Genomic DNA, 14,499 nt, shown 5'->3' with positions numbered 1-14,499 from the left:
GGTGGACACAATCAGGTAAACAATCGGAAATATAGCTCGCAGCCATCCTGCTTTTGTCGGTTGTCGTATTAGGAGCAACATGACAGTACCATTGTAAAACAAGTTACAACTGGACGGCCTGTAAAGAAAGGAGTGTTCCAGCCTTATAGTGCCAACTCAGCAGGTATTACAAGTGAAGAATGATATATTGTTAATGATTTCATTGTAACAGGGACCTCAGGGATCTCAGGGACTTCCAGGAGAAAGAGGACCACAAGGAGAAGGATTGCCTGGACCTAAGGTAAGTCCTACACATGAAGTGAAGGGAAAATCTAAAAAAACAGATAGTATGGACTCAATATTCATGTTCTTCATTAATATAATATTTATATACGATGTTTGATGTGCGCTTTAGACACTTTTTGCACCTTACTCTACGAGGGGGGCATAGTTTACCTGGGAGGGGAGTGGGCTGGCATGAAAGGGAAAGTGGGTTATGATGTGCCATTGTGCAAAATTATTTGACGCAAACAAAATTGATCTAAGAGCAAGTCAACGAAGATGTGATATAATGTTAGATGAGAATAAATGACAAAGAAAATGGGACAAGTTCAAGACTTATAATAATAAAAGCTTAATTTTATTAGTCAATTTAAAAAGACACGTTATTAAGATTAAGGGTCTGTGCACACATTGTGGTTTTGTCATGTTTTTCTGCACAGATTTGTTACAAAGCCTGAAGGGTTTCCTAGTACCAGCAAAGTGAATGAGATCCCTGAAGTCTCATGCACCTGCTGCTTATTTTTTACTTGCAGATTTGCAGGAGATTTAAGACTGCTTCTTAACCAGGATGATCTTATAAAACGAACAATAAAAATGCCGAACATCACCCCTTTTGGGTGGAAAATGGTTGTATTATTGTTATTCAGAAACATCATGCCACAAACATTTGACCCAACTTATTAAAAACATCCCAACATGGCAGTCACTGCGCCACAGTGATCATGCATGTGATCTCAAGGGCTAAAATTTTCCACCAAGGGAGGAGGTCAAAAAACCTCTTTGACCCACCAACCATCACCACCCAAACAAAGACAAAGCATTCTCAACTCCATCCTGTGAGCCGGTTGGCAAAATGTTGTTTCCGATAGCATTCAAATGAACGTCATCGGCCAAGAGAAGAATTCTATTGTCGCCTTCCAACATCACGGTGTTGAACCGCCACGCCGCCTGTTGAACACACAAAACAAACACCCTCATGTTAAGTAATCTGTGAGCCCCCTCCAAATACGCCAAGGAACTATCTTGGACCAGACTAAAATGCACTTTGGTGTAAACAGCTTTCTGAACCGGGTACAGTCAGCTTTTATCAAACCAATAAGTTCAGACAATTTTACCTTGCCCAGGTCATTACCGCCAGCGTGTATTACCAAAATGACTGGATTTTGGCCTACCTTGCTTGCTGCTTCTGTTCGAGCCAGCATTTGAAACCACCATAAGCCACGATAACCTTCACAATGAAAACAGTATTTGTCTGACCTAAAGTCTGTCCTGAAGGACAAACTCTCATCTCTCTACCCAATATACAGTATATAAGAATGTCCAGTTATCTAAATTGAGGATTTGTTGCATCTGAAACGATAACACCAGAACAAACATTTAACTACTCGAACAACCGTATTACAACAAGTCTGGTCTGACATATGTAAGGAAACAAGAGGACTTCCATCTACCCAACTTCTTTATTGCGTCCCCACTCATACCTAAAGCATTTGCTTCTGTGGCTGCCCCAAACTGAAAGGAATGCGTCCCGAACTGTGACGCATCCATGCCAATCTGCCTCAAGCATGACTTGAAAATGTCTTTGAACTGATAAAATGTCAAAGAGGCACCAAATTTTTTACCCCAAAATTGGCCGCAAGCAGAGTGCCTAACAACTTGCACCGAGCAGAATGAGCCATCAAAAACTTTTATCTTGAGCCAAAGCCCTTTACCATCTTGATCGGTCTTGGACCTGTGCACACAAATGTACAAGCACCCTCTGCGTATAATAACATCACCTGCTGCCAAGCCACCAGCACGCCCTGCTCTCGGGCCTACCATCTCACTGACCTGCAGTGCTACAAAAAAGGCCAGGTGAAAAAGCTACTGCAAGGAGACACGCTTCGAACAAACTATTCGAAAATGAAAAAAAAATGGCTGCCTTTGCCGCCCATCCGATTTTGGGGAATAATGCCAACCGACCCTGGAATTCCTCATCACAGCAACACCAAGTCACACCTCTGTGGAGCTTGTAGGTGCTATAAATCATATCTAGATAAACGAAAAGGTCTGCCCTTTTTTTGAGGTAACGTTGCTCAAGAATATAAGCCATAGTGGAAAACCCCTGGATCCAATCTCCAAAAGTTTCAGCCATTCTGGCCTTTTTGTCTGAACCCCGCTCACAAACTTATTCCTTATCCATCGTCACATGATTCACTGGAACGAGGGACAAAATAGCCACGAATTTGTGTTTAACAATTTTTTCCCTCATCTCTGTTGACACGTGAGTACCTAATGGAGCTACACCACAAAACATAGTATCACGAAATGCAAAACTGGAACCACGGTCTGGCAGCCCATGCAGTCAATTTCCCCTCTGTAGGACCCATATGAAACAGCCTGCCATCCCTCTGCTCCAATTTTGTAAAAAAAAATTAAAATATCAACAAAATTATCATATGTATTCAGTTGACTACAGTCAGCTGCCGTGGACCATGCCCCACTGCAGATCGACTTAACCCCCACCAGGCATCTCATGTTCCAGCTGCTGACCCGGGCTGTGGTAGTAAGATGGATCTTTCATGGATTGTAACAGCGGGTCTTGGAGTTGATCTTGGGTGTTGTCCTGTGGGTCATGTGGATCCTGCAGGTGGTCTCTATGGTATTTTTTAGTCTGGTGTCTACGTCTGCCACCTTCACGGAGAAATGATTCAATGGTGGAAGTGGAAGTAGATGATGCCTCGGACAACGATGAAGAGCTCTCCTCGCTCTTTTCCTGTGGTACTCTCTCCTGTGGTTTCCGTGACAATGAGGATGCTCCGGACGCCACTGCCACTTTCACTTCCTGTGAAAAATAAAGGAGAGTGAGAAACTGGCCTGGTACTAGGAGACCTATAGACCTGCCTCCTTGACCTTCCTGTGATCACAGCCCCTTGCCTGCCAGCCTCTGTGGACATGAAAATCTCAAGGGTGCTGGAGAGCATATCGAAACTGGTACCAGGCAGAGCTTCTCCTAACTGCTCTGTAGGATTGTCCCTCCTAATCACTAATGATTGAGGGATAAAACTATTCCCATGCATGGGATCTGATGTGAGACTCTTCCATTTTTCCCTCTCTTCTTGCTGCCTGACACATGACCCTGACTGGTTTGCAGAACTAACAGGTCATTTATGCTGGGCTTCCTACCTGAGGTGTCTTCTGCTGTAGCTCCCCTCATTGTAGGCCCAGGTTCCCGGGGATGTGAGGCCACATCCCCACCTATTCCCATGGGTGACAAGATCTGCCCATGCTGCCATTACAACCAGCAAGTTCCACATGTGCTGTAGGTGAGAGGTGAACCCCCACTCAGCATGCCCTCCCAGAGCCTGAAAGTGACCCGAAGCCGCAGGTCTTGGAATATTCGCATGGGAACTGGATGACACGCGATCCGGCATGGGGCCCGAGACCAATCTGCAGCCGCAGCTCGCATGGCATTGGGGTGGAGGCTGGGGGACAGGCGGTTCAGCGCATGCACCCTCTGATGAGGCTTACCGCAAAGTGCAAGGTAACTGTCCCATCTGTGCAGGATGGGGTCCTCAACGCGCTGCTGCTGAGACTGTGCCAGCATCTACAGGAGCGATGATGATCCCTGCTGTGCCACCCGATCTAGGATCAATCTTTTCAAGGCGTCTGTCATGGTGGTACCCGCTCTTCTCCTGATGTTAGCTGAGGTTTTCCTCAGGACAGAGGTAGGAAACAGGTGGCGGGTCCCGGCCCACCCTTATCCTATATACCTCTTCACGAGTGCCATCCATTTTTCTCATATGTGGAGAAATAAAAAAAGAGTCTCTCCAACTTCTTTTTATGACTGTCCGTGAAAACTGAACCGCACTTGGAGGTCATCCGAGTGCGGTCAAATTATTTTTCACTAACCTATTGACTTGCATTGCCGATTTTGATCCAAGGGTATTTGCGATTTTCCGTGGACCGATTTATCCAAGAAAAATCACGGGCATGTAACTGGCCCCATAGACAATCACCGGTACGAGTGACACCCATGAAAAACACAGATAGCACTCGTATGTGAAAATTGGAAATCTCAATGAGCCATTAGTGTGTCTGTATATATAACCTTTTTGTTGTCCCTAGAGATAAGTCACTGATAAAGGAGTCTGGCAGAGGCTTTCCTATAGGGAACACAAGAGCTATAGGTCTATTGAAAGTTCCAGTTTATGGAGAGTCAGGAGATATAGCAGTTGGCCGATCGATTGTTCAGTTGACTGCTAGCTTATGTGTATGAGGGGGCTTTACAACAAAAAGCAGACAAACTATTTAAACTATCGACAAAATACTTCAAAACTAAAACTAGCTGAAAAAAATATTCAATATGTTATGTATTCTGGAGTAGTTGGAAGGGGGTGGTTTGGAGTTGCTACAGATTTATCATTATCACTTGTCTTACTGCTATTTTTTGGGCTACATGCTGAACTGTTCATATCGTAGTGAAGTGGTTTTTTTTTTTGCAGGAATATTTTTTTGTGGGAGGTTGTATTATTTGTGTTTTTATAAAATGTTTAAAGTTTTCAATAAAGAAAATACAATTTAAAAAATATACAAAGAAATCCTAAAAACATTATTTCTAATTAAACAAAGCGGATTAATTTTCCTCTAGTTCTTCCGGAAGTGTTCGTGTAGACAAACTACTAATACTTACCAATTATGATGTAAAAGTAACTCACTATTTCCTTGTATAGGGAGACCGAGGATTTGAAGGACCTAGAGGAACTCGTGGACCACCAGGTCCTAGCCTTAAGGGTGATAAGGTAGGATTGTTTAGGCAAACTATTTTATTTTGATTAACTGAACCATGTGTTAAGCTATCAATATTATTATTCACTTTCTGGATTTGTAATTTATCCTTTTATGCTTGGTTTTAGTTGTTTTATTATCAGTGTCTTATCTTCTAGGGAGATTTTGGTCCTCCTGGTTTGCCTGGCCCAATTGGTTTACCTGGTGTAGGGATACAAGGAGAAAAGGTAAGACAAAAAAGCATGAAATATAGTATTAGAGAAAGGTTACTGACCCTGAATGTACAAGAAACTATCTTTACTTCTTACAGGGAATTCAGGGTCCTGCCGGGCCACCAGGTATGAGGGGACCTCCAGGAGAAGGACTTATGGGGAATAAGGTAAAATAAACTAGTAAATAATGAATAAAAGAATAAAAAAATACCATATAGCTGCAGTTTGCACACACAGTTCACATAAACCTTTCTCACTAATTATCTCTTCTTACTTAGGGAGACCAAGGTTTGCCAGGAGAATCTGGACTTCCTGGAGAAAGAGGAGTTGGTGAACCTGGAACAAAGGTACTTAGTAGCATTGTTAAAGTCTCCCGTCTAATCTACCGAGATTATGTCCATTTTTCCTTGGTCCTTATAAATAAAAGTAAAATGTAAAACAAATCAGGAGCCAATTAGCAGATTGAAGGCTCCGTTTCTGCACTACTAGACACAGTCACGTGGACAAAATCATCAGATTTTTCTTAAGTTGTCACTGTCATTTCGACAAACCTTGCATAAAGCAATAGTACACGCGCATATAAGAAACTTTGTAATATATCTTATTAAAGAACTCTGCTTCTTTCTCCACTTATAAGACACTTCTTTCGTGCCCCCTGAACTCACCGTCTACTTTGTAAAACAGCTCAAAACAAGACAGATTGTCAGTACATTGATTGTCAGGTTACAGCTCTATAACGGGGAAAAGATAATTGCGGGGCACTCAGCACAGTGCCTTCAGCAAATGTTTTTCACTTCAGTGCTGGATTCACAGCCACACAGCTCAGTATTTCTATATAATTACTTCCATGCTGCTGTTGCATCTGTCTTTTTGCTATAGACAGAAGAGCAGGAATCTATTTCTTTGTGCATACTGTGTAAGGCCATCACAGCTAGTTTCCAGCCACTGGGAGAGAGAGAAATGAAAACTAGAGATTCAGCTTGCAGAGGAGAAAACTGAAGAAATAAATGGAGGACATAAGTCATATAATGAGCAGAAATAGTGCTAATCCTCAGGTACATACACATGACAGCTTATTCTTAAAAGTTACCTGAAATAACAAGTACAATTTAAAGAGTCAAGAGCTAAAAAGTGATGTTTACGTCAGTGCCTTGAGGGAACGATTACCTTATCCTTAATACAAAGAGGAAAGCCAGAGTTAAAATATATCAAAAAATAAATTAACAGTAAAATGGATTGATATATTCTAATGTACAGCTCTACTCTTTATACTTTAGGGTGAACCTGGCTCTGCAGGATTAGCCGGATTACCCGGTTTACCAGGAGAAGATGGTGCCCCGGGACAAAAGGTTTAAATGTCTATAAATATTATATTTCTCTAGAAATTTTAATTCTAATTTGTGTATAATTCAGATTGAAATTTTAGATTATTAGCTTATATTATTATAATGAATAAATATAAAAAATAGTAAATACCATGTCTAATCAGGATGATGGTTGCTGAATTAATGTTATAATTCTCTAAATCAATTTTACATGTAATGAAATATGGTTCTTATGTCTAAAAAATATATACCGAATATACATTTTATTTTAGGGTGAGCCAGGACTTCCAGGTCTCAGGGGTCCAGAAGGGTCTCCTGGTATTGGCATACAAGGAGAAAAGGTAAGTCACAAATATTCCAATTTATGTATAAATATTATTATACAATTATGTTTAAAAAATAGTTCATCTACTGGAATCAAGCTGATGGGTCCAACTGAATATTATTACATTGCAGTAATAGTACATTATATGCATATATGTATGGATAGATAGATGCATGGATAGAAGGATAGATAGATAGATATGGGATAGATAGAGAGATAGATAGTGGCTTGAAAAAGGCTCACATCACTGAGCCGAAACGTCGCCACTTTGGGCTATTAAATAGCACCTTTTTTCACCTTTAACTGGTGTGCTGCCTCCATTTTTCAATTTTTCATCTTCTGGATATTAGATAAATTGATAGATATGGGATAGATGGATAGATAGAGAGACAGATAGATTTTTTTTCCTTTTCTTTGCCTTTTCTCTCTCTCTATATATATATATTATTGCCTTGTTAAAAACTATTGAAGAATAATCCCATGTTGTATCTTTTTCTAGGGCGACCAAGGACAACGTGGCATCCGAGGGTTGACAGGACCTCCAGGACCTGCTGGACCATCAGGACCAAAAGTAATCAAATGCCATGGTTATTAAAAAGAAATGCGTTGAGAAGCATGTATCCAGTATTTATTTTTAGTTGTATACCTGCAGCACTTTCACTCTAATCAATGTTACGTACAAAATTAATTTAATTAAATGGTTGAAACTTACTGCTGGGTGAAAGCTTTGATAGGGTTATGTCAGAGATAAAGTAAAGATCCTTGATTACAAAAAAACTTGACCCGGGACCAGGGGTTCCTTCCCTGTCCTTAACACTAGGGGATGCCCTAGCTAGCTCGCCCTACTCCCCAGGATACTTATGAAGGTGAAGATGTCGGGGCCTCCACCCTTGCCTTATCTCCTGAGTTAGCCCTCCGTCTGTTCTCTTCCCCCACCCAGGGAAGAGGGGCGCTACTGTACACTGCAGTGCACCAACCCAACAAACAAGGCAACACAAACAAGGGTTAACAGAAAACTCCAGGCATACAAAATATTCACTCACATATAACAGAAGAATGCACCGGGGCGTGGAGGTAGGGGAATAAACCAAAATAGAGAAGGATAAGGAATTACCACACAAACAAACCAACCAACAGTCACTGACAATAAGTGCTCCAACTCTCCTTCTCTTATATACTCCTCTCCCATCATTAGCCATGCAGCAAATGCTAGCTCTGACGAGGATTAGTAACAGAGCCTAGATTATAAAGGGAAAAGTAGTGGCTAACCGAGCTCAGCTGTGAGCATTGAGATTTCCAACATGGTTGATTAACCCCTGTTCTGCCAGAAGAAATAAACACATTTAAAATGAAGGAGAAGTGCTTCTTCTCAGCGCCGGAGGAGGAGCGATCAGACGCTGCAGTGTTCTATCTCCACACAAAAGCAAACAAAGCAAATTCTTCCTTGTTTTTCAGGGTGAACCTGGTGCTGCAGGACGGATTGGCTTGCCAGGTCCTCCCGGTCGAGCAATAGTGGGTCCAAAGGTAAGATCATACATCAATAAATTTGCCATTATGCGTTCATAGCTGTGTTGAAATACCTGTAAAATACTGGTTCATCATTGACGCCTAGTAGACGCCAAATCTTTTGGAACCAGGGTAACATACTTGCTTAGGTGTCAACGTAGTTCCAGTCATTAATGGCTCCATATTGCACAGCTAGAGCTGAGTTGAGGATCTTGTATTCATTTTTTCTTATTCTACACTTATTTTACATAATGTAAATGTTTCATATCTTATTTCAGGGAGACATTGGCCCACTGGGTCCACAAGGTCTTATAGGAGAACCAGGAGTTGGTATTGCTGGTCCAAAGGTAATGTTGCATTTATCAGCCATGGTTAACATTTATATTGGGGGGTTCAGAGTAAAGGAGTACAGTATATTATCCACTTTATATCCTTTCTGTTTGAAACAATATGCGGGCTCACGTCTCTGGGGGTAAGAACGAAGAACATAGAAAATCTTAAGGTCCATTTGCACTGCACAATTATGGTGATGAAATGTTCCTAGGGACACGCATTTTCTGATAATCATGCAGCCCGGGGATCACCCGAAGAATGAGCAAAATGCTCATTTGTCAGGTGACGTGATTTTTTGTGCTGCACAGAAGATCATCATTCTCGGCAGCACATCGTTCTTTGCAAACAGGACTGTCAGGAAAAATGGCAGCCCATGTACACTGAATGATCTATTACGGTTCATTCAGTGCACATCTGAAGTCGTGTCGGCTTATGTAAAAAGGCTACGAAACCGGCCCAGACATGCAAGCATGGGTCCCGTATTATATGGATAAATTGGGAACAAAATAATCTCAATTCTCAATGTTTTTATAATATTTTATAGGTTATATAATAATCTTATCAGCATGAAAAATCAATACTTTTTACAACTGTAGGGTGACAGAGGCAATCCGGGACCACCGGGGCCATATGGGCCCAAAGGAGATGGGTTTGCAGGACCTCCAGTGAGTAAATCAATTAATTTTGCTGGTTTGCAGAACATTAATTACCATGTTAAGCCTTTTGAAAATGTAAAGCCTACTAAGAAATGCTTTTCTTTGAAATCAGGGTATGCCGGGGCTTCCAGGACTTCCAGGTGAACCTGGATCAGAAGGCTTTGGACTTCCGGGACCAAAGGTATTATCAGATTTAGATATACTGTAAAAGTGATGATAAGTAGTTGGTTGGACTCCAAAAACAGTTGTCCGTTTCCTGGCAGATGACTGTTATCCATCAATATGGATTATCCTAGGAATAAAGAAATGTCCGCATCTCCTAAACATAAGCAGTTTTAAATGTTACCCTACATAATATTGTAATTAAGCAATATTGGTTATTAGCCATTAGAGGCGGGACATGTCATTACGGAATGATTCTCCATCCTTTTATTTGCCTCCTATCTACCGTAAACATCCGTTTAATTGTCACGACCCCATATGACACGTCTGTGAGTCAACCCAGCTGAATAACCAAAATGAACTATTTATTGTTAGCTGGTAAAGAAACATATCTAGAAATTTAAAGAAGACCTATCAGTTGTAAGAAATGTTTTATTTTTTTTTACCTGTAAGGTTTTCCTGAATCTGGCATTATTATTTTTTATATCCTCCATATCTCCATGCCTGAGATTTGGCCCTTTCGTCACTGGATATAGGTCTAGTCTTGTTAACCAACTGGGTGCGATCACATAGGAAAGATCTACAGACCACACCCTGTTGGCTAAAAAAGACTATATAAGGAAATAAGGTGGGTCCATAACTTGGGAATGGAGAGGAGCAATATCTAGGGAAGAATGAAGTGAAGACCTAGTATTTCCATCTTATAAAGTGAAGTCAAATTGCTAGTGTCTGCTAATAATTAAGGATTAGGGGAGGGGAATGGGTTGGCAACCTCTGGTTGTCCTCTGATCCTGAAAATGGAACAGCTGTCAGCCATCTTTGGGGAACCCTGCTCAGCTAGAATGGTGGGTACCGTGATCTGTAGGGAAAAATTGTGTAGGCAACACAGTGCTGATTCCGGTTCAGACCCCTACCAGCCATGAAGTTATGGCATACCCTAGCACTATGCCATCATTTTTTTTTATTAAACCCAATTTTTTATATTAATATTCTTCAAATGTAAATATAAATAACAATCATTCACTTTTTTTAATTGAAAAAAAGAAAAAATGAGTATATATTGTGTGTTGGCATGTGCATAATGGACAGTTTGACCTTCATGCATCAAAATGATATACATAAAACTTAAAGGTATAATCAAGAATTCATGTAGCACACCATTTATAAAGGTCGGGGACAGGAGTTTTAATGTCGCCCCTTAAACAAATACCACAATATCATGCGGTGGAGTACTCCCAACATGATCAGAACACTGAGAAATTGGAGTAACCATAAACTACCAATAGAGTTAAAACAATCATTTATTGAAAAAGTTCATGAAAACAATTACCATTAAAAAAATAATGTGTTAAATAGGGAGGAAAAAGAGTGGGGAGCAACAAGTAGATCCTCAAATGTATCAAGCAGCCCTCAAGGTACATAGTACCTATGCAAACAATCTTTGAGCACCATTCATAGTAGCAACACACAATGGCTGTAAACAAGGGGTGAAGTGAAGACAGAGGATTGCAGGTAGTATTACTTACCCATAATAGAGGAGGATCGAGATGTCCCACCAGCACAGCCCCGACGCACGTTCCCATGAAGCTTTTTCACTTGGAGGTGTGATTGCATAAAACTTAAAGGGTTGTCCGGCCTTGTGGTACAAGTCTGCAGTCACTCTATGTAACTGCAGACTTGTGAATCCTTACATTGTGCACAGTGCGTGCTGTCAGGATTCTCCGGTGCTGGCGCCAGAAGTAGGCAGTCATGTGACTGCAAATATGCGATTTACATACTTCTGCCCACATTCGGACAACACATTTCCGGCCTCGCTCAATACACTTGCATTGGGTGAGGCCATGTACATCAAGATGTTATGTGACCGCTTGAATGCATATCGCATATTTGCAGTCACGCACCTGCCGCAAACAAACAAAAAACTTAAATATGACCCAAAGTGGAAAAAGGGGAAGTTTACCTCAGTTTTCGGAAAACCCCTTTAATGATGCGATTTTATAACTTTACCAATGATTCTATTTATAGGGAGACCCAGGATTCAGAGGTCCTATTGGTCTACCCGGTCCTCCTGGTGAAGGATTGCAAGGACCTAAGGTAAGAAAACCTTTCAAAATTGACTGTATTTAAGAGGCATTGCTTTTATCTTACATTCTGATGATCAACATTTTAGAGAAGTATTTTATTAGTAAAGGTTCATCCACTGTAAAAATTAATTTGACGTTTCGACCGATCGTATGGCCTTCATCAGAACAGTGGGACTGCTTAAGAAGAATTGTCGCACAGCGCTGTTGAAATGCGCAAGATGTGTAAAGTGGATGAACCTTTACTAATAAAATGCTGCTTTATTCCTTGCATCTACTTTGGAGTGCCGAATTAATTTTTTACGTAATTTCGGAGAGGAATCCTATTCGTGCACCCACCTCAGAGGAGTGCCGCGCAGCCATTTACTTATTTTAGAGAGTTCTCTATGCAGTACAGTATGTGGCAGAGAGACACAGGATATTGAATGCCTAGATTCTAGAATTTTCTCCTTTGTCTTGAATTGGGAAAATTGTGCAAAATGCAAGAGCAAAACCCCAGACAGTTATACCGTTAAAGGGTGTAGGGAGTGCTTGATCGCTGATACGATACGGTGAAATACTTTAATATTGAAGTCTATTGTAAAATTGAGAGTCCCTATGAAGCCCTGCCACAAGCTTGGAGTATCAACAAGGCACATAATCCGAGACGTATCAGAACTAGCTCCAATTTGGTGACCGGCTGTATAACACAGGCGGCATCTGCTGTGTAGGGAGGCGGTTCAGCTCCTGAGCCCGCTCCAAGTAGCTAGAGCACACATCCACCTTATAGCGGGGGTCCAGTGGTCACACTCCCAGTAATCACACATACATCACTTACTTTGTGGTTAGGAAATAAATCTATTTAGTGGGTAAACTCCTTCAAGGAAGGACACAACTATACATTTTAAAGATAATGTCAGAACAAAAATTCAGAAAATTTCTTTTTTTTTAATTTGTTTTATGGTATTCTTGATAATTCATTAGTACCAATTTTATTTAGGGAAATGTGGGGAAATCAGGAATACCAGGTGCCCAAGGTCCTCCAGGAGAAGGGATACAAGGTCCAAAGGTAAGGAACACACTTGATCCATTGTTTTATTTTTGTCTTTTACTTTGAAAGCACAAACCAATGAACCAAAACTATTTTATATTTTGCTTCATAACTCTAAACACTTTCTACCCTTTTTTCCCAAGTAAATGTATACAAGCATTATCTTTATTTTGTCCTATTTTTTTAGGGAGAACAAGGAGTTCAAGGTTTGCCTGGGTCACGTGGTCTTCCAGGAGAGGGACTTCTAGGGCCAAAGGTGAGGACAAATTTTATTTACATGTTAAATGGAATATTTCCAAAAATCTCAGTAATAAATTGTGGCTATCAAAGTTGGGAATTGGGGTCCTCGAAATAATGGCAGAATTAAATAAGCAACTTCTGAAATAACAGGGTTCTATATTTAAATATTACGTACCTCATAATTCATACCATCACACAAAAAGTGACAAAAGATGTAATTCTAAGACATTTTTCAAATATACAGTGTGTCATTAGTAAATCTGGTAAGATTGTCTGCCCTGGGAGAGAACAACTATGAGGGGGAAAGATATGATGTGATAAACTCATAAATTTGACTTTCATACTTTTGTCACTAGTCCAAATAATCTAATATGATAAAAACCTATTTGTGTATTTTGCTCAATAATTCACCAAAGATAATTGAAAAACACAATGAACTCTTCATCGCATTCCAAAGAATGAATCTACTAGACACAAATCAGACACATATTTTCCTCACCTCTTGCTAGGAGTTTGAACTTTACTAAATATAGAATACCACTATTTATGGGCCATGTAACAAGATATCATTGTAAATTATACTGCCCAGAAAACAGAGGAAAATTAAACTGCTTCTAAATGGTTAATCTACTAGAGAAGGACACAGGTGCTTCTAAAAGTGTAATCTACTAGAGGAGAACATAGCTGCTTCTAAAGGGTTAATCTAGAAGGCAACATAATTTCTTCTAAAGGGTTAATCTACTAGAGGAGGACATAGCTGTTTCTGTCATGATCTCAATGGCAAGAGAACATAGCATAAGCATATATAGGAACTAGCTCTTGGAAGATGGGAACTGAGCTGACCATGAACTAAACCTAACGCACAACTAGCAGTGGCCGGGTAGCATGCCTACGTTGATTCTAGATGCCCAGCCCAGCCGGAGGACTAAATAAAGCTAGCAGAGGAAAATATTAGTCCTAGCTCACCTCTAGAGAAATACCCCGAAAGGAGACAGAGGCCCCCCACATGTATTGGCGGTGAGTTGAGATGAAATAACAAACGTAGTATGAAAATAGGTTTAGCAAATTTGAGGTCCACTTACTACATAGCAGAAGACAGAAAGGACACTTTCATGGTCAGCTGAAAACCCTATCAAAAAACACCATCCAGAAATTACTTTAAAACTCTGGCATTAACTCATAACACCAGAGTGGCAATTCCCGTTCACAAGAGCTTTCCAGACACAGTAACGAAACTACAGCTGTGAACTGGAACAAAATGCAAAAACAAACATGGACAAGAGTCCAACTTATCTAGTAGTTGTCTAGGAGCAGGAACAAGCACAGAGAGGCTTCTGATAACATTGTTGACCGGCAAGCAACTAACAGAGCAGCAAGGTTATATAGCGACTCCCACATCTTGATGGGAACAGGTGAACAGAGAAGATGAAGACACCAGTTCAATTCCACCAGTAGCCACCGGGGGAGCCCAGAATCCAAATTCACAACAGTACCCCCCCCTCAAGGAGGGGGCACCGAACCCTCACCAGAACCACCAGGGCGATCAGGATGGGCCCTATGAAAGGCACGAACCAGATCGGAGGCATGAACATCAGATGCAT

The 14,499-nt window shown here is 40.8% G+C and overlaps 1 protein-coding gene across 2 annotated transcripts in view; it reads left to right on the top strand.

Moving 5' to 3' along the window:
* COL28A1 (collagen type XXVIII alpha 1 chain) overlaps positions 1 to 14,499 on the top strand; it is a 66,451-nt gene that overhangs the window by 30,558 nt on the left and 21,394 nt on the right. For both annotated transcript variants that reach the window (XM_077272768.1, XM_077272769.1), the window contains exons 14-28: positions 212 to 280; positions 4,974 to 5,042; positions 5,187 to 5,255; positions 5,339 to 5,407; positions 5,519 to 5,587; positions 6,518 to 6,589; positions 6,838 to 6,906; positions 7,390 to 7,461; positions 8,346 to 8,414; positions 8,675 to 8,743; positions 9,326 to 9,394; positions 9,498 to 9,566; positions 11,573 to 11,641; positions 12,608 to 12,676; positions 12,846 to 12,914. In XM_077272768.1, coding sequence (XP_077128883.1) covers positions 212 to 280; positions 4,974 to 5,042; positions 5,187 to 5,255; positions 5,339 to 5,407; positions 5,519 to 5,587; positions 6,518 to 6,589; positions 6,838 to 6,906; positions 7,390 to 7,461; positions 8,346 to 8,414; positions 8,675 to 8,743; positions 9,326 to 9,394; positions 9,498 to 9,566; positions 11,573 to 11,641; positions 12,608 to 12,676; positions 12,846 to 12,914 — 1,041 coding nt within the window. The remainder of the gene's footprint in view (positions 1 to 211; positions 281 to 4,973; positions 5,043 to 5,186; positions 5,256 to 5,338; positions 5,408 to 5,518; positions 5,588 to 6,517; positions 6,590 to 6,837; positions 6,907 to 7,389; positions 7,462 to 8,345; positions 8,415 to 8,674; positions 8,744 to 9,325; positions 9,395 to 9,497; positions 9,567 to 11,572; positions 11,642 to 12,607; positions 12,677 to 12,845; positions 12,915 to 14,499) is intronic.

Source organism: Ranitomeya variabilis, chromosome 7 (genome assembly GCF_051348905.1).
Source record: "Ranitomeya variabilis isolate aRanVar5 chromosome 7, aRanVar5.hap1, whole genome shotgun sequence".
NCBI lineage: Eukaryota > Metazoa > Chordata > Amphibia > Anura > Dendrobatidae > Ranitomeya > Ranitomeya variabilis.
The sequence above is the reverse complement of the archived record's forward strand: the minus strand, read 5'-3'. Positions and strand labels throughout refer to the sequence as shown.